General features: G+C 62.8%; 3 protein-coding genes across 3 annotated transcripts; all 3 read right to left on the bottom strand.

Annotated features, from left to right (window-relative positions):
- Positions 1 to 416: 416 nt before the first annotated feature.
- LSCM1_05578 (uncharacterized protein) lies at positions 417 to 2,636 on the bottom strand (the record flags this gene model as incomplete). Its single annotated transcript, XM_067323028.1, has 1 exon — positions 417 to 2,636. The coding sequence occupies one exon, from the start codon at positions 2,634 to 2,636 to the stop codon at positions 417 to 419; it is 2,220 nt and encodes a 739-aa protein (XP_067179663.1).
- A 693-nt stretch (positions 2,637 to 3,329) lies between these two features.
- LSCM1_05577 (uncharacterized protein) lies at positions 3,330 to 7,946 on the bottom strand (the record flags this gene model as incomplete). Its single annotated transcript, XM_067323027.1, has 1 exon — positions 3,330 to 7,946. The coding sequence occupies one exon, from the start codon at positions 7,944 to 7,946 to the stop codon at positions 3,330 to 3,332; it is 4,617 nt and encodes a 1,538-aa protein (XP_067179662.1).
- A 1,758-nt stretch (positions 7,947 to 9,704) lies between these two features.
- LSCM1_05576 (uncharacterized protein) lies at positions 9,705 to 14,594 on the bottom strand (the record flags this gene model as incomplete). The annotated part of the gene is made up of 1 exon (XM_067323026.1): positions 9,705 to 14,594. The coding sequence occupies one exon, from the start codon at positions 14,592 to 14,594 to the stop codon at positions 9,705 to 9,707; it is 4,890 nt and encodes a 1,629-aa protein (XP_067179661.1).
- Positions 14,595 to 21,839: the final 7,245 nt, after the last annotated feature.

The following is a 21,839-nucleotide window of genomic DNA, read 5'->3' as shown; positions in this document are numbered from 1 at the left end:
CACCCTCTCACGCACTCACGCTTTTACGGTCGCTCGCATCACGAAAGAGCAACGAAGATTCGGTTCCTCTCGTTACGGTTGATGCGGCGCGATGAACAACCAACATCCGCTCCACCCAGCATAGCGCTAATCGCAGCATACGGCATCTTTGGACACACACACACTGACACACATACACACAGCGAAACAGAGACCTTATATATATAAATGGATGTGATGAATTATCGAGGAAAAAATGCACACACACACACACAGACACAGACAGCCGCACACGCACACACGCCCGTCAGCGCAGAGTGCGATTCCAAAAGGCGGACAGAGGGAGGAAAAGGAGAGGCCGGGGGAGCTTGACGCCCCACAACGCGGGCATGCAGGCACTGAAGCACGCACGCATTCTGAAACGTTCCGCGTCGCCGCTACGCTGTGGCGGTCTCCTTCCTCTTGCGGAATGTGAAGGTGAGCGCGCTTGGGAGGCCGGGCCGCTCCACCGTGGCGCAGTAGTCCTTCAGTTCCTCATCGTTCCCACAAACAGCCGAGAAGGCACGGAGGGAGGCAGCCACGATGTGCGCCGTCTTCTCCAGTCCCTCCGCATTCCGCCGAATGGCGGCCTTGCGCACGTCGTCGATGCTGCTGCTCGACATGACGGCCTTCAGCTTCTCGGCGGCGCTGCTGGCCACGTCGGCCGCCTTCTTGGCGTAGGTCGGGATCCTGCTAACCTCGTCCAAGGGCAGCTTCGCGCTCATGCACACATCATACGACCGCAGAGGCGGGTTGCGCAGCTGGCCGTAGCAAAGGAGCAGGCGGTGGTTGAAGGTGTTCTCGACACTGACGAGGGCGGCCTTCGGTGCACTGACGAGGTCGATGAGTTTCTTCTTCTCCATAAGGCATGCGGAGAGGAAGGTGGCATCGGAAAGGGAGCAGCACGCATCAAGCACACCGTCACGGGCGAGGTCCATCTGTCCCGCGGTGCGCGTGGTGAGGGCAAGGTTGTGCACTGGGATGTGGGTGCGCTTGTTGATCAGCGTCGCTGGGATAAAGTGTGTGCTCTGCAGGCACAAGGCGGACATGTTCTCCTTCAGGGCACGCTGAGCGAAGTTGATGTACCACATGGCCGGCACCAGCTCCCCTTGCGTGAGCAGGTCCAGTTCCACCTCGAAGCCCATAATCATCTCCATCGCGCGCAGCACGTAGTCGTTGGAGATGAGCGTCAGCACCGTGCTGCACTGGATGCACTCCGTCTCCAGCTCCTTCGGCACGCCCGGCATGTTGGCGAGGAATACGGTAAGGTCTGTCGTGTACGACATCTCCTGGAAGCGGATGAGGTCCGCCATCGTATTCATCATGCGCCGGTGCGCCAGCCCGCGGTTGCACAGCATCGTCTCCAGGAAGATCAGATACAGCTTGCACGCCTCCGTCGTCCAGCGCCGCACCGAGTCCACCGTCTGCTGGCGCAGGAACACCCGCTGCTCGGGGGTCACCCTCACGCGGTTCATCGTGCACTTCACGCGGTACTCAACGACACCGTCGATCATGACCTCATCGCCCTCGAAGATCCTCTGATACAGCGGGGCGCCGAACTTCTTCGTCAGCGTCTCCAGCATGCGGCGGTGCAGCGGGGCCCCGTAGAGGAACGATTCGTTGGGGTCACGGCTGAACAAGACGACGGCGCACAGCGAGCGCACCGGCAGGAGTGGCTGCAGCGCGCCAAAGTTCACGATGAAGTCCGAAATGCAGTCAAGTGACTCGATCCTCACAAGCGTCTTGAAGGACATCAGCTGCTGCAGCAGGCTCTTGTAAGCGGACATGGCATCGGCGAAGGGTGTCGCGGTCAGCGCTTTGGTCGGCGTAATGACGCTGACCCAGAAGGCGATCTCCTTGGTGCGCAGCAGCCTCGCGTCCGGTGCCGGCTCGCTGGAGCGTGTGTAGACGTCGCTCTCCAGTAAAGCGAGGGCCTCCTGGCAGCTGTCGCACGCCGCCTCGACATCCGACCGCTTCTTTGACTCGAGCAGCATCGAAAAGGCCGCGAGGATGTGCTTGCGGAAACGCAGCCGGGCAGCTACAGCGGGGCTTGAAGACTTCGCCGCGGCCATCTCCAGCTCCGCCAGGATCTCGCCCACGCTGCAGTCGGGCTGACGGTCTAGTTCCGGGGGAATCAGCATGAACTCCTCCTCGCTGCGGTTGGTCGTGGAGAAGACGGCGCGCAGAACGCAGTCGAGGGTGCGCAGCACCCCACGGCAGTAGGCGTGCAGGGTGGAGTGCTGCTCCTTGAGCAGGTCCATACGCAGGAAGTAGGGGAAGTCCAGGTAGCTCTGCGTGAGGGAATACCCCTGCAGGTACGTTAGCTCTTTGACGTGGATGTAGTCCAATACATCCAGCAGCGCCGCTTCCGTGGACACCGTTGCCGCCGAGGGCACCTCTTGCGTCTTGAGAAGGTGGGAGAGGGAGTAGATCGTCTCGCAGCCAAAGCCGGAATCCGTCTTGGGATCCATAATCTCTGGTGCGGAGAGGATGACCTCCTTGTCGACGCCATCGAGGCAGTGGCAGCTCCACCTCGACTCCCCCTTCAGGCAGTCCTTGAAGGCTGTCAGGACATCCTCCCACGTGTCATTGAGGCTGCGCAGCGGCGGGGGTAGCATGGCGACCCACTGGAGAAGGACGAGTGAGGAGGAGGGGAGGGGAGAAGAAAAGGACAGGCGTATAAGGGCTTCACACTGCCACGCGGTTGTGTACGCTATTAACTTACTTTGTGTGCCTGAGGTGATGGCGCTGCGGCACTCTTTTTTTGTCGTTCTTCCGTAATGCGAGCTGCACGGCGCCTCAGCTTGTGCGGAAGAGGGGTGGGGTAGGAGAGGCGTGACAGGTGGGGGGTGGAGAGGATGAAGGCACAGTCCCCCATACGGTGGGCCTCAAGGCCACATCAGCGAGCAAGAGAGAGGCCCGCAGAGGATGCGCTTAGGGAAATGCCGGAAGAGGGCGATGAAGCGATCGCGCGTGTTGGCAGCGAGCACATACACATCTGTGTAATGAGAGGGTGAGAGGGATGCACACGCATAGACGCACAGTGAAGCCCCTTTTGGAGCCGAGCCATAGAGACGGATGGCAATGTTGGACAGACAGGCCTTGGAGGGAAACGCGCGACTTGTGCTCGTGAGCGGGAGCGGGGGCGGGGGCGCAACCCCCCACCCCTAGAGCGGGGATGAAACCGTAGCACATGTTGCCTCACGCAGACCCACATCGCGTGCGTGAAAGAAATATCGCTCCTTGTCCAAGAGCACTTCGACGCCGCGGCGCACTGCGTCATCGGGGGCGGACGGGCATGGCAGCGCCCCTTAAGCACTACTGAGAAGAGCATCCCGCATCATCTCAGCCACCACCTGCACCTCCGCCTCCGGCAGCTGATTCGGCGAGTCTGCAGCGCGAGCCCTCCACCACGTCCAGAGACGCTCCACAACCTCAGTCCCCGTCAAGAGCACCGCCGACGAGTGCTGCTGCTGCTGCTGCACCCACTCAGCCTTGTACCAGTAGGCCTGCAGCTGCTCTAACTCTTCGCGTGTCTCGGCTGTATAAAGCCGGCCGCAGCCGCCAACCTCCCATGCTCCGTCTTCGAGTAGCTGCAGCGTGGGCTGTGTCACCAGCCGGTGTAGTGTAGTGGTGGAGGATGCGTTGGCCGAGTGCATGGCGTACAGCCCCCGCGACAGACTGCGCGGCTCAGCGCGCACCTCGCTAGAAAAGTAGTGGAGGTCGCGTGTGGTCAGTTGGGATTGGCGCAGTTCAGTGCGCAGCGCCGCCGCTTTAGCACGGGCAGGCGTGTCAGCCGGGAATGGGACGCTGTCGAGGGCCGGCGGAGGCGTCGAAAAGGCGAGCGCGGGCTGTGGCACCAGAGGAGGAGGAAGAGATCCTGCAGCGGCTCGGTTAAGATTGGCAGTCCCCTCGCTGACCGGTGACACACGATGATTGTCCGCGGCAGAGGCGTAAGCGGCACTAGAGCCTGAAGAGGAAACACGGTGAGCCCCAACGCAGCTGCCGCTACTGCCGCCGCGGAGGCGAAGAGGGTGCAGCTGCTGGCACCCCAGCACCACGGCTGGCCACCGCATGGTGGCCACTGCAGGCGCTGATGGCCTCAGCGGCAGCCCCTCATCTAGCTGCTCCGTCGGCCCCTCGTTTGCCGCCCCGTGGCCGCCGGCGCTGGTGGCGGTGTCGCTGCTGCTTATCTGCTTCCACAGACGCGACAGCATCGTGGCGATAGGGCTCGTCGCCGAGGATTCCGCTGCTGCTTCACGGCTGGTGGTCGTGCGCCCGGACAAGTAGCGCGGTGGCGCCCCCCTTGCAGTCGGGCTCGTCTGCGCCGCCCGCCCCTCCGTCTCGAGTGCTTCCTTGCGAAGTCGCACTAACAGCTGCACCTGATCGAGGCGCAGTCCTTGCCACAGACCCTGCGTCGAGGGTGCTCGCAGCATCGTGCACAGATGCTGCCCTATCCACGCCTCACAGATGAACTGCATCTCCGGCACGTGCCAATGCACTGCCGCCATCCAGTACGGCCATACGTTGCGCGACAGAGCCAGCAGATGCCAGAGCAGCTTCAGCATCGACGAGGTGAGGGAGGAGAGGCCGGTATAGAATCCCATCCAGAGCAGCGCCGCGTATTCGTTGGCGACGTGATCGCGCAGGGGGCCGGACTGCGGAGTGATGCCGGCCGCCTCAGTCAGCTCCCGCCCTCTGAATTCTGTCCTCTCCGGCAGCTGATAGAAGATTGGGAGCACGCCAGTGTATAAGTAGTGAATCAGCTGACTCACACAAGCTTGCGAGAAGGTCGGCAGAGGAACAGCCGCTGCAGAGTCACCAGCGCGGGTGCGCGAGTACACCTCATCGCCCCCAAGGCGGGCACAGCCACTCTCGTCGTCAAAGCGCCCCACCGTTGCCGGGGTAGGAATGCTGTACACAGGAACGCGCTGGACGCCACTCGTCGTCGCGGAATGGATACCCTCGGTATCGTTTAGTGCGTTGAAGGTGTCACTGACGGCGGCTGAGGCTCCGCTCAGGTGAGCTAGACAACGAGATATGTGGAGAGGCTTTGTCGTCATGGGGCATGACGCGCCTACGCCGCCAGACCTGCGCAGGTCCGTCTGCGATGATGCACCTGCTGACGCCAATGCCGGCAGCTCTGCCAGATCCACGTACTCGTCCGGCGTGCTGCGCACATATGGGCCGCATCCGCCACCTTGGTCGAGAAGAGCAGCAAAGTAGGCGCTGCGCTGCGCTAAGATTGCCTTATGGACAGGGAAGTACGTAATCACCTTCTTGGTGGCGTACTTGGCTGATCCTGAGCCGCCGCCACCACCGCTCAACCGCCGGCCAGTCGCCACCAGTCGCCCTTCCTCGCAAGGACCCCCCTCTATGACGTCGTCGATGAGGGCTAAGGCGGCATCGGCAGGGGCACCACTGCCCCAACTTGGAGCGCTCGCAGCGAAGCTGGTTATGGCAGCGATCGCAGCAGCCGGTACCGAAGACACGCCTCCCGGCACCACGAGCAGCACAGCCGAGTCTGCAGATGGTAACGGCATCGCCTCTGCGGCAGCCTTCACCGTTCCGCCTACCCCCGGCGCTGGGTGCCCGGCAGGCGCATCCTCAGTGGCACAGTGCCTCCCTACAGGTGGCTGCTGCTGGCGGTGCGGCGGCGTCTCGCAGACAGGAGACGCTGCCGGGAGGGAAGTCAGCAGTGGCTGCACATTCGGTCGGCACTCCACCTCTGCCGTCCCCACGAGCAGCGCAGGCGGCGGCTGATGTAGAAAACCTGAGGAGCGAGGCGGCGATATCGCTGCCTCCACCAACCCCTCTGGTGGACGGCCACGAGGACGACGAGCGCAGTGGTGCATTCTCTCACCCACCACAGCGATGTCCGCAGCGGCTCGAAGTGTCGCGGCAGCGAAGTCAGTGTGCGCTATGCGGCCATGCGAGCCGCCTCTGCTTCCGTGCAGTGAGGCCGTGCGGGATGGTGGCAGCCGCGTGACAGTCGCGGGTGCGGTTGCCAAAGGCGTGGAGAAAGGGTGCTGCTGAAAGATGAGCGCACGCTCCAGGCTATCGTCGCGGTGGTCATTGTACGATCGATGCGAGGACGGGCTGGATGCAGAGGGCGGCAGGGATATCGGCTGAGCTTCCTGGGAAGGTTGCCCGCCGCCGCTGGTGGTATGCACGTCCGCGTTGGTCGGCTCCATCACGGTGAACACTAGCGGTAGGGTAGAAGAGCCGCCTCCGCCAGCCGCGGGTATCCCGGCAGTCGCGCCTGAGGGGCTCGACGGCGAAGAAGCCCCTGGCGCGGTCAAGGAAATAGCGAGCAGAGACGTATGTGGCTGCTGCTGCGACAAAGTTAGAGAGGAGTCTGGCGTTACACTGCGCAGCAATGGGGCGGCCCCTGTCCCAGCTGCCGAAGAAGGCGGTGACAGGTATGAGTGCGTTTGCGGCATCGAATGCCACGGTGACAGCGACGGACTCGGCACGTCACTCTCATGGCTGCGGATGGTGAGAGAGTTACTCGTTTGGGCATGCTGTGCAGCGGTGGCGGCGGCGGGAGCACCTCCGTCGCCCGGTGGGCGGCCAACGCCTCCTGCGGTCATCGCCGACGAGCGGGACAGCGGGTGGCCCACGAAGACACGCTCCGCCCAGTAAAAAGACCCGACGTCAGAACGCCGCCTTCGAGGCGCCTGGAAACGGCGGAGACCGCCCGAGGGTCTTACGTCGAAGAAGGAGCTGCGCGTGAGGTGGGCCGGCTCGCTTGCGGCGTCAGCTTGCACTCCTATTCCTGCGCTCGTCACTAGCGACGGGGAAGTTTCGTTGTCCACAGAAGGGGGAAGCGCAGCCGGGGAGCGAGGCCGAGTTGACAGAGCTACGCAATGGAGCGCACTATCGCCAGCGTCCATGGTACTGCCGTAGTCCTCTATGCTGTGCTCCGGTAGTTCTCCTAAACCGGCCCAGAGTGTGGAGACGCTGCGGTTGCTTGCCTCCTGCTGCCCGCCGCTGAAGTTCTGGATTAGTGCCGCACCGCTAGCCCCGGGGCTTCGTCGGCCATCCGCGTGGCTGCCGGCACTGTTCACTACAGGCGCCTTCCCTCGCATGGACCAGTGCAGCTGATGCGTCTCTGAGGACAGCGGCTCGACAGGCAAGTGCTGCCCCAGCGCCCGCACCGGATCTTCTGAGTGGCTTACACGTGGAGAAGAAGCGGGTGGCAGCGACGCCAAGAGTGAGTTGCGCGGTTGCCTCAACACAACCGCTGCATGGTGTAATGGCGATGAGGCCGAGGCGCCTGAAACACGCGGTGAGCGCGACGGCGTCACGAGGTGCTGCGTGAGTGCCGTGGCGGTGCGGCAGCGCTGCTGCGTCTGCTCGATGTACGGCACACCGCTGAGCCGTATGCACCGCGGCTTCCGCAGCCCACGCTGTTGTGGCCCGGGCGATGGCGGTGGCAAAATGGGGAAGAAAATTGTGGGGCCCTCGTCATCGGATACGGAAGAGCTACTGGTGGCCGATGCTGTCGACATTGCCGTCTCAGCAGACGAGGATGGCGCCGCCAGATGCACTGGCTGCTCGCACGGCAAGAGATCGCCAGAAGCGAGAAGCATCGATACCATCGAGTGGCTCTGCAGTAGCCGCGGCGTCTTTCTAGACGCAGCTGCAGCGCGAGGACTCGAGTCCAGAGGCACAGCACCTGCATCCGCAGCAGCCCCCGCCGCAGAAGGGGAGCGACTGGCGCTGATGTCATCAACGCCGCCGAGAATACTGCCTGGAGCTCTGTGGTGAGCGTCGGCGAGTATGCCGTAGGGGGCAGTGGAGCCGGTCGTGGAGGGTAAGGAGGTGCTCGATATTGTTGCCGCCGTTGTGTGCCCCCGCGAATGCAGAGAATGAGAAGCGGTCAAGGGCTGCGACGGTGGCGGCGTGAAGGCGGAGAAGTGCATCGGTTGCTGTGCGGTCGCTGCGTCTGCGAAGGAAAACGAGTCGAGGTGTGAGGGCTGCGCTGAGCGGCACATGAGGTGCGGGGACAAAGGCGACCTCGTCTCCTGAGCGCGCACACACAGAGAAAGGAGGAGAGGGGGGGTAGAGAAGTGGCGAGAAGGTGTCATGAGTGGTGAGGAAGAGATGGGGCGCAAGTGCAGCGGCAGGTACTCACGCGCACAGACGTGCGGGGGGAGGGGAGAAGGGGGGCCTCCCCTCTCCATACACGCACGAAGAGGGGAGGGCAAAGTCAGACGCGAGCTTACGTGGAGTGGTATATGTGTGGCGGCCCATGCGTTTCTCTGCCCTCTGCTTTATGCGGCTATTTGTTTTTGGCGCCCCAAGGCTCTCTTTCTCTCTCTCTTAGAAGTGGGGATGTGCGCTACGCGGCGCGAAGTCTTCTGCGAGGAGAGGGCATTGGCGAGGGATGGGGAGGGACAGGCGGGCGCTGGCGTGTGACAAGCCTTCGAAGGCACTGGGCAGCTCTCTCTCTCTCCCTCTCACTGGCATCGGCCGGGAGGAGCGAGAAGAGAGCAGCCCTAAGCGCAGCGTGTTGTTGAAGGAATACCTGTTTCCCTGCTGCACACATCACCCAGCAAGCATTGTCACATACCCCTCAGCGCGGAGTGCCACTGTCGTCGGACTGCTGCGCATGCGTCTCTCCCCCTCCCCTCCCCTCCCTCTCTCTTCTCTCTCTCTCATATATATATATCCTTTGGGATGACTGTGCACTGAGATGGAGATAGAAGAGAGAGAGAGGGGAGGGGAGGGGGAGAGACGCTGTGCCGTCGCCGAGGGGTTGGGCGCCCCCTTCTGCCGCCCAACGAGGAAAGAGAGTGAAAGAGGGTTGAAACAGATGAGAGAGGGGAGGGGGAGGGGGAGGAGGGTCAATGTGCACGAGTATGTACATGGAGGTGTTTGTGCGCGCGCGTGTGTGCGTGTCTGTGTGTTCGCACGCATGGAGCTGGGCTTGCTTTGTGCGCACGCGTATTTCTACGCGACACTGTCCTCCACACACACACACACGCACACCCTCGGCCCTTTTCCCCGCTGGCCATGATGAGAGTGCACAGGAGGTCAGCAATCGCCAGACGACGCGGACGAGGAAACGACTGAGCAGCAGCGCAGAGGTCAGCACACGTCGGCGCCAGTGCGAACGAATAGCGAACGACACGCCGCCAACCCTTTCATCAAGCATCCGAAGAGATGTTGCAGAGAGAAGAGACAGTCATGCAGAGCGCAGCGTGGTGGCGCGGTTGCAGGGAGCAGAAGAGAGGAGAGGGTAACGGACGGAAAGGGAGGCCAAGAGAGAGAGAGAATAGGCGGAGACGCGGCGCACCGAGTTCCAATCAATGTTATTCGATATATATATGCCGACGACGGAAAGAGCAAGGACACACACACACACATACGCGAGTAGAGCGAGGGAAAGGGAGATAACAAACGTAGCACGCAAAGCTGTTCACACGCGTGTTCCTCACGCCCGCCGAGTTTACATACATAAATATATATGTATACATATATATATATGTATATGTATTCTGTGTATCCGTGGTGGAAGAAGGTGCGCCTCAGCCCCTGGAGGTGCGAGTGCGCCTGATAGCGCGCGCGTGTGAGGGTGTGCTTGGGCTGACGGGTAGCTCACAGATACTTTTTGAGAGGAGATCACACCATGTTCGGAGAGGAGGACAGCCACCCCACAGCCACTACGACTCCACACCTCAGCTCCCGTCGTGCTCCTTCAGCAGTTCTTCGGGCCCCCTCATAATCTCCATCAACACACGCCGCACCAGTCCGTCCTTGTTTACCGTCCACTCAGCAGCAACAGGGCGCACCGGTCGAAGCAGCCGCCACGGCAGCGTAAAAGGACGCTCAGACGTAAGAGGATCTGACTCATCATCGAGCTCGCCCTCTTTCTTGCGATCCTCCTCAAGCCTCTCCGCCTCTGTTTCCTCGCCCATATCCAGCAACCGATTCACTATCTCATCAAACTTTTCCGGAGTCGGCAAAGACCTCATCAGAGTCTGGTGGTTGCGGTAACTCGCGGCCACCCACGCCTCCGGCATGTACGGGGCCAGCTGCTCGAGGAACGGCAGGCACAAGTCCTCGAGGCTAATAAGCACGATATCGCGGCCAAGCCCCTTGAGGGGCTGCGCGCGGGTCGTACTTCTCCGTGGATTCGCGGAGGTGACGTCCTCCTCCGGTGGCATACTCGTCAGCTGCATCGACTTCTCTTGTCCCTGCAGCGACCGAGACGCGCAGCGGCGGCTCGCTGTCATCTCGCTCGGCAGAGCCGCGGCCGCCTCACTGCACGAAGGCGGCATGGTGTCGGTAGCTATTACGGCCTCATCATTGTTGCGCTGCAGCGAGGTCATGGTGGAGGCGTGAGCAACGCCTTGTCGCCAAGGCTGCTGCTCCGCCAGGAGCGCCGTAGCCAACGTCACCGCCGGCGTGCACGCGCCCGCGGCTGACGCGGAGAAGGGAGTGCCGAAGCGTTGGGGGCTAGATGGCTGTAACGGCGCTTCCTCGCCCAGCCTCTCCCCACCCGCCCTCCACGTCAAGGCCTTGAGAAGCTGCTGCCTCTGCACGCGTTGCAGCAGCAGATACTCCCTCTCCATCTGCCGATACACTTCTGCCATGTAGGCGATGTTGCCGGAGAGGTACACCGGGTAGGGTCGGAACAGGTACGCAAAGTCAATGAAGTGCAGCACCGCCTTGAGCAGGGTGGGTACGTGCGTGTCAGTGATGTAGGCGCAGCAGTTCAGACAGAAGCTGCCCAAGGGGGAGGGGTACTGCAACTGCGCTGAGGTGTCAGTCTGCGAAGCGGTGCGGAATAGGTGGCGCGAGAGAATAGAGTGGGAGCGGTCGGCGTGGGCGGAGGCGCACATGCAGCCGTGCCGCCGCGCGTTCTCCTCCCCCATGCGCACGATGCCCTGCTTCAGCGTCGCATGGTTGCGCTCGTCCGTCGCCATGATGAGGTCAGCCAGCATGTCGTACATGTGCGACTCGCGGCTAGTGGTCCATTCCTGCACAACGGCAGGGTCGGCAGCACCGCCAGCACCAGTGGTACGAGTTGTAGCGAGGAAGGGGACGGGAAGAAAATGCAGCTCCGGTCGACTCAGTAACGCCATCACCAGCGCAACAGTAGCGCCCTGCTGAGGCGATGCGTAGCTGCATAGCATCGCGTACGGGTGTTTCAGCCGCGCTAGCAGGCTGTTGTCGGCGCCGGTGTGAGCGAGCTGCTGCACCATGGCGGTGAACAAAAATGTCATCACCTCGTCATCGGAAAGGGCGGCGCTGGTACTCCCTTCGCTGGCCCACTGGTGAGCCGCCATGACGACGTCGACGGCGTGTACCGGGTTGTGGAACGGGTTGCCACCACGGAAGTAAGTTGCAGCAACCTCGAGGAAGCTCTTCAGCTTCTGCACACTCCACCCAAAGCGCTGCACGAACGCGTAGCGCAGGAACACATTGAGGCACATCGCCACGTAGAAAGAGCAGCTGTCCGTGAACCCGTATACGTCCATCAGCGTCAAGACGTTTGTTGGGACGGAGGCCTGGTCGATGCCCTCAATGAAGGGTACCCCGAGCTCCTCCAGCGCCTCGTGCGTCACGCTCTCCGTGACGCGCACAGGCGTGTGACGGCAGAACGAGCGCAGGAAGCGTGGGCCGGAGCGGCGCTGTGCACCGCTGATGTCATCCAGGATGAAGCTCGCCATGACGCCGTTCATGGGGTCCACGCCGCCGTTCACGGACGAGCGACTTAGGTGAAGCACGGAGGAAGGATGCCGGCGATTGCCGCTCATGCCGTCGCCGAGGGACATGCCAGCGGTGTGGCCGCTGCCAAGACTGGGTATGTCATCCTGCAAAGAAGCAGAGTCACGGCCAGCGAGGTGGAGAAGCGAAGAAGCGCCATACCCCCCGATCGCACCGCCACAACCGAGGTGACTGCTGGTGATCGAGACGAAGCTGGTCGTCCGCCGCAGCGGCACGGACGCCCGGCGCGCGCATTGAGTCGCCGCGGATGTCGAGGTAAACTGCGAGAGCGACGTCGCCAAGGCAGCCGCCGGTGAGCTCGGGATCAGTGACACATGCGCCGACAGTAGCGGAGAGGCGGAGGTGTTCACTGGAGACACGGTTGAGATGCATCCCCGTTGAGGGTTATGGTGGTTGCGCTCGCCGGCATGGGCGGCAGCGCCACCCCACGAGCGTGGCAACTGGTGCGCGTCACCGCCGCTGAGCAGGAAAGAGGTGTTGTGCGAGGCAGATTCCTGGGCAGGGGTACAGGACGCGCTCATGGCCTCCATGTCCACCTCGATGAGGGAGACGACGTCGAGCACGTCCGCAGCTGCCACTGGCGCCGCGGTATCGTCAGGACCAGCCTCGGTGGCCGCTAGCGGCGTGCGCGCAGCCCTCACAGCTGACCGTCTACTGCTGGATTCCCGCTGGCGCAGCGACACCTTGAGCTGCGCCTCCGCATCCGAATTGGTGGATGGCTCAGGAGGGGTACTATTGCTGAAGCAGTGGACCGACGCAGGCCCTGCAGAGGCATGGGGCGGCGGTGGAGCAGCAGACGTGGTGCTGCTGTCACACGGCACCATGGGCAAGGAGCTGCCGTCGCTGCTTACGATACCATGAGCTGGTCGCCATGACACCCCAGCACTGCTGCTTCCGAAGACCTCGGCGCCCGCCCCGGAAAACCTCGGTGGCTCCGCGGCCGGCTGCGAGCTCTTGACAATGAATTCGCGTGCCGGACCACAGGTGGAATCAACCGCAGGCACACACGCTGCAGGTACGCGGCCAGTCGGAAACTCAGCCGCCGCCACGGCGCTCCTCTCCGCAACCGTCAGAGGAACGCTCGCCGCTGTGAGGGAACGCGTCTGTTGCGCAATCGACGAGACATGCGGCGCGTCAAGGCGCTCTAGCGCGGAGGTCGCACTGGTGATGGAGCTCTCGTCACCGTCTGAGCCGGCGTCGCTGTCACCGCGTAACGCTCCCTGTGAGTACGCCGATCCCCTCGCTGTCCCAGCCAACGCTGGCGTTCCCGGCGAGCCGCTCCTGCCGAGTGTCAATGGTGTCGCCACGCGTCGGACGAAATTCTCGAGGTGACGCGAGAAGCGCCCCCCGAGCATCAGCGAGATATTCTGCTGATTTTCTGCCACCACTTGCGACGTTGTCGCATAAAGCGCTGCTTTGGTAGCCGAGTGCAACGCAGAGGCGATGCGGCGACACTCCGGGGTGCCTGCAGGACTCGACGGCGTTGAGTGGAAAATGATGGCAGAGGCGGCGAGGCCCGCGCCCGCACCGGAGGCCGCCGCTGGCCACGCCCCGCCAGATGGCCTGACAGGAGAGCTGCGGCTGGGGTTGCTGCTATGGCAGCGAAACGAGCGCCACTGGGAGTGCTGCAGGTGCGGTCGCGATGCCTTCCGTAAGTTACCGCCTGTGCAACGCTGACGAGCCCCCAACTCGACGTTGCTGCGACTACTCTCGGCAAGCGGATCAGCGCCATTGCTGCAGGGGCCTCTCTCCAGTGACGCTGTCACCGCCGACCCTGTCAAAGGCGGCAGCGAGTTTCCAGAGAGAGGCGCTCGTATGTCAGCCTCCAAGGGTACCGCAACAACGACTGGCGTGGCAGTGCTCATCGCCGGCTCGAGCACACCTGCACCTCCATCGAGCGTCGGCGGCAGCGCAGTGAAGGCATTGCCGCTGTTTGCAGTGCAAGCCGATTCCGAGGCAGAAGGGGTGCGAAATGGCTCGAAGGCAGCGTTGGCACCCTCCAGAGAACTTCCCCGTTGCGGTGAGAGCTGCTGCTGCTGCTGCTGATGCATGTGAGGATGTGGGGAGGTCGATAGAGAAAAGGACACGGCCGACGCGGGCCGGCGCGGTGGTCGAGTCCCGCCGGTGATACGTGGACTTGTCGGCTGTCGCAGCGCCGCCGCGGAGAGGGCTGCGGGGGTGAGTGGACTCGCAGATGGCGGGGGAACGACGATGACACCTGCGGCAGGTCGCGCAGGGATGGCGAGCAACGTGGATTGATGCAGCTGACGGGACACCCACTGCTGCAGCATCGCCGTCGGTGCACCGCTCTGAAGCAGCTGCTGCAGCTGCTGAAGAAGCTGAACGGACGGCGCGTCAGCAGCAGAGGCCGACTGGACAGGTGTGGGGGCGCGCCTGGTCTGGGGCGTGCCGTCCACCGAGTCCGCTTCCCCGAAAGAAGCAAAATTATCTTGCAGAGGAGGTGCGCCAACGGCCGCCGGCCCCGTGGCCGATGTTTTGGCAAAAGTGGTTAGAAGGTTGCACTGCGATTGACCTCTGTCGCCAACCTCATGGGTCACCTCTCCGGCTTTTCCGGGGGCAGTCTGGGTGTGGGTAGCAGCGGTGTCGTGGAAGCCCGAGCTGGTAGAGGCACTCGAATGTACCGGGTGACCTCGCCTGCGTGAAGACCGCTCTGCATTCGCCCCTTCAGCCGCAAGTGGCGTTCGCACATCGACTGCGAGGGCTACGCCTCCCGCCTCACCACCCACACCGGCTGGACGCTCAGGTACAGCAGTCGGAGGCTCCCTGTGCAATGGCCTCGGTGCACGATCGCGCTTCGAGATGGTTGGCAGCATTGAAGGTGCGCACCAAACGAGCTGGAGGAGCTGAACAAAGAAAAAAGATGAGAGAGCCCGCACCGGCACGCGCGTGAGCACGCGGCAGCCAGCTTACCTCTCTCGGTGGAGGGAGGAGCAGACGTGTGCGTGTGGGGGGGGGGGGGTATGCCGCGCGGCAATTCACACGCGTCGTAGCGGTGTAGGTGAAGAGCAATGAGAGCGGAGAGAGGGGAGATTCCAATGAGAGAGGGGAAATCGCCAAGACGCGGGGCGGGTGGCAGGGAGGGGAGAGCGACAACAGCAAACTTGAAATGAAGAAGAAAATGGGGGAGGGATGGGGTGCAGTAAGGAGTGACGTGGACGAGACACGTACACCAGCGAAAGCGCGGGAGAGGCGGAAAGGAAGAAAAGGCGGATGAGAGGGGGAGGGGGGGGGACGGGTCACCGGACGAAGGGGATCAACGAGAATGACGAGAAAGCGAGCGTGGCACAGAACGGAGACGGCGGAGTCACCGAAACACCGCCAAGGCGAGGGGAATACGAGAGAGAGGAGAGGTGAGATAGAATGTCATCGACAGGCAGTCAGGCACACAGAGAGAGAGACGCGCAGACGGGGAGAAAACAGACAAAAAAGGAGAGCCGATGATGGCAGGGAGCCCACAAGAAGACCACAGGAGCACAGAGGGCTAGAGAGGAGCAACCACGAGCAGCGTGCGCCGGGGTGAAACCGCAGGGGTACACGGACGAGAGAGGTGTGTGTGTGTGTGTAGCGTCTACGCCAACTTATGCGCACATCACCACGCATGAGAGGAGAGGGGAGGAAGCGAGGGAGCGCAGTTTAGTTTTCCCTCCGTTGCTTCGCCTTCGTCGTTCCGCTCGATCCGATATCAATCGCTGGATGCTATACATACACATATACATGCACATACACACATATATAGATATATCTACATATATATATATATATGTATGTATGTAGGGAGGTAGGAATGGGGGGGGGACTGCTCCTTGAGGAACGCGTAGCGCCGTCTGTGCAGGCTTGTGCCACGGGGTGAATGTATCGTATTGTCCGAAATAGAGGAGGAGGGAAGACGGCGGAAGAGCGATGGAAGGGTCACTGGTTGCGTCGCAGCGGCTAGGTGGATACATTGCGTTCAGCAAGGCGCTCATGCTCCCTCCCGGAATGTTCAACGGCAGACGCGATCCCACACATACGCTCATAAGCCGTGAGGGACAAGCAGATCGTGAGGGAGTAGCTGGCCGGCGCCACACGCCGAGCGAAGCTGAAGGGCCCTCTGTTATTGCTTTATTCAACGTCTCCCCTACAGACACACGTACAAGGCCACAAATACACGCGCGCCAGCACAGCTCATGCGCCTCTGCTGCGCACACCACCTCAGCCACACGCCGTCCGTCTAGGACAAGCCGCCCCTGCCGCGGAATCGGGGCCATGCGCCTAGCGGGCTCCTCCTCACCACCTTCGTGGTCCCTTCTTCGGGTGCGTGCTGCACCGTCGGCGCCAGACGCACTCGGGTGGACGGCACGCGTCGATCCAAGAGGATCGCGCCCAGCGCCCTGCTCGAGAGCGTAAGCGGCGGTCTCTGTCCTGCGGGTAACAGGGGATCGTCCGCGTGCATGCCGGATGGCGCCACAGAGGAGGCGCTGCGCCACCTTCGGGCCAGGGCCCTCTGCGACCTCGCGCCCTCGCGCCCTGCCTGTACGTCATGCGTCCCCTCGACTCACCCCGTGCCGCGGCATGCCATAGTATGACCTGGAGGTCCGTCACACTGGGGCCGGGAGGACTCGGTGGCGTCGTTCGAGGCGTCTCCGCCATGCCCCCATCATACATGCGTCCCATTAGCCCACCGGATCGGATGCGGCGAGCGCCGCACCCTTCGTGCCTCTCCCCTCGGGGTCGGCTGCTGGATATTTCTTCGCGCCTCTTCCGACGATTACCCTCGCGCCCCTGAGCCCCCGATGCGATGCCGTACGCCAGCCTCTCCTGACCCCACGTCCGCGCACTGCTCGCATTCTTGTCACCTGAGGCCTCGCTCAGAGCAACGCTGCGGTCAGCGGGGGGCACCCTCTCTGCTGCCCGTTGTGTCGATACCACCGAGGGAGGGCAGCGGATGGGTGGTTGGCGCACATCCGCTGCAACAGATGAGCCGCTGCCGTGAGTCGGTAGTAGCAGGGGGCGGGGGGCCCTCCACCCCCTCCATGGGATCTGCTCGGCTCTCGTAGGCGTGGGCGTCGCAGGTGGAGGGCCCCTCTGAGCAAGCGTGCGCCTGGGCAAAGAGAGCTTATGGCCACCCTTGATGCCCTGCATTAGCGACACGATTCGCACTAAGTCGGTGCACGCGTCGCGTCATGGTCGCACGCCCCTTCAGCACGGTCCCCTGCCCAGGCTACCCCGCTGACACCAAAGGATCCCTAGCCGTACTTGAGAGAGCCAACTGCGCGGCTGCATGTCGCCTCCCTCTCCCCCACATACAGACACGCAACGCATATGTGTGTGCTCGGCCCTGACACCGCACACTTCGGTAGCCAGCCACATCATGAGGGAGGTGGGCAAGAAATGTTGAAACGCACGCGCGCACGCCTTTCGCCGACGACAGCGCGGTGGGCAACAAGCGATGCTGTCGAATCACTGCAAAACCGCTCGTGCAAGAGCACGCGCTTGTCCTGTGCTCCGCCCGAAGGCCCTCCTCCGCACCTCAAATCAACTTGCCACCGCCACTGCCCCTCATTGGCGTCTCTCGTTAGCCTGTGCGGGCGTCCCTGCCGCGTGTGGTGCGGTGTTTCCTATAAGGCCCACCCTCCCTAGCGTCCACACGCAGTCGCTGAAAACGTTGGCACTCTACCGCGATCGCCTTCGTGCTGACCTGCGTGCTCATGGGGAATGTGTAGACATGTAGCTGTGCGATGCGTGAGCAGCTCCGCCGCCCCCCGGCGTCATCAACGATACGCTCCGGGCGACCAGCCGCTGGTCGCAGGCAGCACAAGCAGTGGAAGAGCCACACGTTGCCGCTCGTACACACGCGCAGAATACTTTCGCATCGCACCCTTTTCAACGCGGCGGCCGCAGCGCGCTTTCCGTCAACTCCTTCCAAGTCGCACGCACCGACTCTAGCTGGGCGGCCGCGCATGGGAAGCGCGCTCTTGCCGCAGCGTTGCCGAGAAGAATCAGTCGCGTTGGGGTCTCGATACGAAAGAAGGGGCTCTGTAGGAGGTGCTGGTGACCGTCCACGTAGGCTGACTCCGCCGCTGCGCAAAGGACGTGGCTGAGGCAGTAGGGCGACTCACGGAGGGTACGGTCAGTACTCGGCGGCGCCGAAACAGAAGCGGGAGCTCCGCTCCGGTGCTGCCAATCACTGCCAAGACACTTCGCAGCTGCCGTCTGCGTTGGCCTCCGTGCTGTTGCCGTTTGCGTGCCTTCCACAGCGGCTACCGCTGCTTTCTCTTCTTCTGTCAAGTCATGACTGGGCAGTACAACTAAGAAGAGGAGGCTTTGCGCCGACTCCTGCGCACGCGTCAGACACGACAGCAGATGCGCCCCCATGTGACGAAGAAGGGTCGTGTCGAAGGGCGGGTTGACTTCGACGTGGCAGCCGGGCGGCGGCGCCGCAGCGCCGTCAGGTGAAACTGGTGCTCCTTGGGTGTCAAGGTGGCCACTGGCACCGCCGAACTGGAGGTCAAAAAATGAGCCCAAGCTTCCAAAGTGTCTGTCTGTGTCTGGGAACAGAGAGCCAAACTGAGGCAGCTGCGCGTTCAGCGGTGACGCGAAGGCCTCGGCGCTGATCTCGAAGGCGGCGGCGAGATGCTCCATCACTGGCGGTGGCACAGCAGCTTGCGGGCCTTGGTTATACCCACGCTCCCCGAAGAGCGTACCATACCGAAGGAGAAGCGTGAAAAGTCGGGCGAGAAAGGCGGACTCTGCTGCTGTCGTAATGGTGGTGCTCGTACTAAGAGTGGTGCGGGGGATAGCACTGCTCGCGGGAGCATCCGCCGCTGAGCCACCCACAGGCAGCGGCGAAGGAGGAGAAGCGGCGACGTGGTGGTCGATCGGTTGAGGTGAGAAGGCTGGAGAATAGGCCTCTGCGCCGGCAGCCTGTTCTGTGCACGGCGGGGGTACACTCTCTTCCTGAACCACCACAGTGCTCCAGGGAGAGCTGCAGGACGCCTGACTCTGAGCGCCAGAGACCTCTGGCGCCGTCCAACCTGAAACCGCTTGTGGAGTGCTTGTAAGACGGGCCAAGAGTGACGTCGCGAGCCGCGACGAATATGAAGGCGGCGAAGGAGTGCGCCGATGTGCCTCTGCGCGGCTTTGCATCCTCGCCCGATTGCTTTCCTCGTTGGCGCCTCGATCCGCCTCTCGCTGAGCCAGCGCCGCGGAGCGCGTCATATCATACAGAGCAGCCAACTTCCAAGCAGAGCGCAGCAGCACCTCCACCGTCGGCGACTGAGTCGCTGTGGTGGTGGAAGCAAGGTGGCTCCCTCTCAGTGTTTCATCGACTTCCTCCGCGTCCTCTCTTCTTCGCTTGCGGTAGATGGCAGCAGAGGCTGCCTTGTCGTGCAGGTGGGGTCGGGCCAGCGTCGGTGAGGCGCGAGCTGCAGCAGGTCCTCCTGCGTCCAACTCGCTTGCTGGAACCTCGCTGGTACTGTCTACCGCTTCCTCCATCATCAGCGCGCGAAGCTGCACAGACCCGCGAGCATGGTCCACGCGCACCTGTAACGACACCGCTGGTGCGCGAAGCCCGCAATATTCAGCAGAGCTGAGAGCTGTGCCTGCCTCGGCAGGTCCGGCGGCTTCTGTCGAGGATGTGCTCCGCAACCCAGATGCGCTATGGGTTACGGCACCTGAACGATGGATGCGTTCCGCCAGCTCGAGGCGCCGCTGTCGTGCGCACAAAGAAAGCTGTACGGCCAGCACAGCAGCTGCTGCAGGCAAGTCGACCATACCTCTTTCCTTGCCAGCGCCGCAACCACTACTGTCACTGTCGCGGGCAGAGGCGGCGGTATCGCGCGAGATGCGACCGCCTGCGAGCTCGCGCTGCCGCTGCTGTTGGAGCGCGCGTAGGAAGAAGGTGTAGACACTGGTATTGACTCCGCGTTCGCTGTAGAGCTCGTCACACGGCAGCAGAGGGTCCACGTAAAGCGCTGCTGGAGGGTGCAGCAGCAACATATCTCGGTCGACCCGCTCACAAGGGATGCCGTGGTTCACGGTGTCGGCAAGGACAGGGACCGCAGCCGTCAGGGCTGTCGTCGCTCTTTCCTCCCTTCGCTGGCACTCTTCCTCCGCGGCGAGAGGCACGATGTCCACCCAGTACGCCCCGCGCCCCATGGCTGCGGTCGCGCACACACGGAAGCTCTCTTGACGGCGCAGCACATGACCCGCCCGCGGCGAAGGTGCAGACGTGCGACTCAGAGATGAGGCGCGCGATGGTGCACCGCCGCCCCGTTCGCTTGCCGTCTGCACCGGCAAAAACAACGGTGCCGCCGAAGACGCCTGGGATGCAGCCTGGCCGCCCTCAGGGGCGGAGTCCGTAGCCAGGAGGGCGGCTGACTCAGCATGCGTCGCCTGCTTCACGACGGTAGCCCCTAAGTCGAGCGGGGTGACGCGGTGCCGGCAATTCCACTCAGCGAAGGTGTGAAACGTGTGCCGATCCACCTCTCCGAGGCTCTGCATTACCCACCGGGAAGGCATCTCAGAGAACTCTTGGTGGGTAACGAGCGGCGGAGAGGATCGGTGGAGAAGAGATGCCGATGGCGTCGCGGCAAGAAGGGGTGATGATGGTGTGCGACAGTGGAGGCGTACGTTGGCGCCGGCCGCGGTTTCCTCGGGAAGCCCACATAATCGGCGCAGATCTCTCTGGGTGAGTGCCGTGAACGCAGCGTGACGCCAACACTCTGCGGCCACGGCCTTCGCCACGCTAGCTGCGTCGTCCTGCGACTGCCAGAGCGCCGAAATCGATGCAGAGCCCCACGCACCGCTCGCCGACGTGGAGTCTGCAGAGTTGCCACGAAAGACAGGAGAGACATGAAGACAGTACGCCGTGCGAGAGCACGGGCGCAGCGTGTAGTGCAGCGGGCATGTCAGGCGAGGCGGCGAGGAGGGCGACTTGGCGGCCAGGCCGGACGTAGTGGCGCTGTCGCTCTCAACCTTCACAAAGCCACCGCCACGCGCGCGACCATAGCACGGGGACGGCAGCGGGTGGGTATACCGCTGGTACAGTCCCTGCTCCATGATCCGCGTCACTCGATCCCGCTCAAACACCTCCGCCACCCCATCGCGCGTGGCTCGCACATTCATGCGGAATGGAACGGGGGGTCGTATGTGACGGCTGTCCACATCGTGGGCGTGAAGCAGCGCAAACGGCAACCGTTGTGTATGTGCCCAGAGAGAGAAAAAAGAGGGCAAAAAAGCTGATAATGGTTACGAGAGGAGCAGAGAGCTGCAGTGCTTGCAGAAAGCGAGAGGGGAAGGCGTGGTTGGGGAGGAAGGGGAGACCGCAGCGGGCAAGGGGCCGCCTCTGGCAGGGCCGCATTGCGCTGCATACCCACCCCGGTACCTCCCTTCCCTGCCCCAATACTGATCCGCCTCGCACCTCCGATGCGCCCCCACCTCGACACCGCCGCAAGGCTGACGTGCTGCTACTTGCCGAGAACGGGGGAAAAAAGTGGGGCTGGAGAGGATAGCGCACAAGCCGGAGACGTGCCACCCTCCGTCTCCTCCCCTGGCCACCACCACCCACACATACGCACACACACACACACGTATGCCTTCCCCTCCGCCCCTTCTCTGCACACGTGTCAACGCGTGCTGGCTTGGATGCGATGCCAGGGTGTCGTGTGAAACTGATCGCACGCATGCGCTCACGTCCCATGTGCAACCAGACAAAAGAGAACGCTCCTTTGCAGAGCAAAGGAGCGTGTGTACGTGCAACTTTGTATCGACTCCATCAACGTCGTCTCTGAGCTGATGTTACAGAGGGCACTGCCCGCACCCTCTGTTGGAGCGCTTTCTTTCATGCGGGAGGGGGGCGTGTTTTTGCAGTCAGTTGTGTGTGCGCGAGGGCGCGTGCGTGGGCGTGCTGGATGGATGGATGGACGTCACCGTCGTCCATTCGCCACGCAGAGCTTTGCTCTTTTGCACCTCCGTTTCTGCCCCCCTCTCTCCCCCACCAATTCGACAGCCTCACTGATGTCATCGTCTCTCATAGCGAGAGAGCGAGCGACAGACAGAGACGGAGAGAGAGGGAGAAG

Source organism: Leishmania martiniquensis, chromosome 17 (assembly GCF_017916325.1).
Source record: "Leishmania martiniquensis isolate LSCM1 chromosome 17, whole genome shotgun sequence".
Taxonomy (NCBI): Eukaryota; Euglenozoa; class Kinetoplastea; order Trypanosomatida; family Trypanosomatidae; genus Leishmania; species Leishmania martiniquensis.
The sequence above is the reverse complement of the archived record's forward strand: the minus strand, read 5'-3'. Positions and strand labels throughout refer to the sequence as shown.